This window comes from Cyprinodon variegatus, unplaced genomic scaffold (assembly GCF_000732505.1).
Source record: "Cyprinodon variegatus isolate N-32 unplaced genomic scaffold, C_variegatus-1.0 Scaffold2237, whole genome shotgun sequence".
Taxonomy (NCBI): domain Eukaryota; kingdom Metazoa; phylum Chordata; class Actinopteri; order Cyprinodontiformes; family Cyprinodontidae; genus Cyprinodon; species Cyprinodon variegatus.
In genome coordinates, this window is record NW_015152690.1 from 30,730 (window position 1) to 32,965 (window position 2,236).

At 38.1% G+C, this 2,236-nt stretch overlaps 1 protein-coding gene across 1 annotated transcript in view; it reads right to left on the reverse strand.

The window, feature by feature from the left end:
• Positions 1–485: 485 nt before the first annotated feature.
• The window catches only part of LOC107080703 (immunoglobulin superfamily member 10-like), a 7,539-nt gene continuing 5,788 nt past the window's right edge, over positions 486–2,236 (reverse strand). Inside the window, exon 2 of the mRNA XM_015368910.1 lies at positions 486–895. Within this exon, the coding sequence (XP_015224396.1) occupies positions 486–895 (410 nt within the window). The remainder of the gene's footprint in view (positions 896–2,236) is intronic.

Below are 2,236 nucleotides of genomic sequence, written 5' to 3' on the forward strand. Positions count from 1 at the left end.
ATTTCATAAAGTAAGAGTAATGTTAGAAGTTAATGTAGTTAATTATTACCGCTTTGCTTCATATACGTCTGCATTTAGCCCACCACCACGGCTAGAAACAGGAAACCCTGAAACAGATTCAAACTCTCTGCTGCTTGATCCCTAACATTCATAAACCACATCAGTCTGAGGATGGAATCATTTTAATGTAAAAAAACATTAATGTTTATCCAGGAGTTAAAGCTTCCTGGGATGAGAGGAGAATATATTAAATATTTCCAGCAGTGACTCAGCAGATGTTAATTGTTCAATATTTTTCCCTGTTGTTTCTGTTTCTGAAGGTTCAGCTGATGAAATTAAAACAACAGATTTAGTCTGTGGGAATAAATGCTGATAAAACCATCAGATCTCAGCTTTGTTGGATCAGTAGACTGGATTATCGTTCAATCTAAAGCAATAAGCTGCAAATCTGGGTAGAAAAACATCTGATCTGAAAGGTTTGTGTCTCACATCAGAACCAGGAAGCTGCTGGAGGTTCTGATCCAGAAACAATCAGACTCACCTTGATCAACTATCAGGGTAATGATGCTGAGGAGGTCAGTGTCCAGAATGGATCTCTTCTTGCAGCTGTTTCCTCCCTGAACAACTCGACACTCATATGTTCCTGAATCCTCAGGTGTTGCCATCCTCAGGATCAAAGAAGCGCTTCCATTCTTCACATCCTGCAGTTTCACCCGGTCCTTAAAGGATGGAGACTGAGAGTCGTCATTAACTCTATTGCCACTGAACAAAATAACATATTGATCTGACTCCAGATCAGCTCTGCTCCACTCTGCAACATCAAGCTCTTCCCTTCTAGGAGCTGTGCATGGCAGAGTGACGGTTTCTCCATATTTAACTCTGATGGTTCTCTGATCTGCAGGAGAGAAAAACAACACAGAAGTTAGAGAGAAGTTCTGAACATTTATAAGACATCAGCAGCCTAATTAACAAAGACACTCATTGATTCACGGCAAAGCAAGTTTACTGAATAGCACAATTCAGTACAAAGAACATTCCATTTTCTTTACATGCACAAATTAAAATAGAAGAAAAACAAAACAGAATAAAAGTAGGTCAGATAAAAACAAGATCAGAGCAGTTATCAAAATAGTTGGACCACAATCTTAAGCTAATAATACCTCAGTAAACAGTTTAACTCTTACAGTCAAATGCAGCGCTAAACAAATTAGTTTTTAACTCTGACTTAAAAGAACTGAGGCTTTCAGTGCTTTTTTTAACAATACATTTATTAATTTTGATAATATCAGACATTTTACTCAGTAATAAAACACTGTTTAACAATTATTTCCCACCCTGCGAGAACAGCCCCTTCCTCTTCTCCAAAGGAAGAATACAGAACAATAAAATATAAGGATCAATTTAAATTAATTATATATATTATATATATTTTATGAATATAGTATATAATTTTTTGTAACAGCGGTGGAGGATTTCTTTGAAAATCATGGTCAATTTAACGTATAAATTTATATACTAATAAGTGGTTATGCTATCTGTACCAGAGGCGTAACAGGCAGTGTTACCCCACTGTGCGTTTTCTAGTGGGGCTGCTGGTGTTATATTAGTATCACCCTCCAGCTCAGACTGACTCTATAGGATGGTTCTGGCTACTGATCTCTATTTATTTATTGGATTACTGATAGGCCAAAAGAAGTGAAACCACTATCCCCTATGCCGGCACTTCCCACTCCCACAGAGGCACGCTGTAAAAATGGCTACATGTGAAGCATTTGGCTGCAAAAAAAAGCAGTTTGCTGGCTGTGGGAAGACGTTTCACAGGTAATTTCACTATTAGTGGAAGTGCTAACCAAGAAAATCCATATATACGTTGATGTATCTTATAGTATAGTCTGGCTTTCTCGGACTGACTGGAAGATATTGACTGAGGTAGCCATTGACATTGTGTCTAATGTTAGAAACGACAGTGGAGTAAATAGAAAGCAATTCACTGGACGCGCCCAAAATGGCTGCTTAGGAGAAGCGGCCAAGCTGACTTAGCTATTTTCCCAATTGATTCATAAATAAGATTTGCAACCATACGTATACTGGTGCCGAAATAACCTAGCTCATCACTAAAGGTCTGAAGATTTCTAAAGTCAGTGTTACTGATGTTGCCCTATCCGATCACCTTTCTGTTACCTTTGAGGGCATCATTTCCAGTGACTCATTTAGCCAAAGGGACATCATAAGAAAA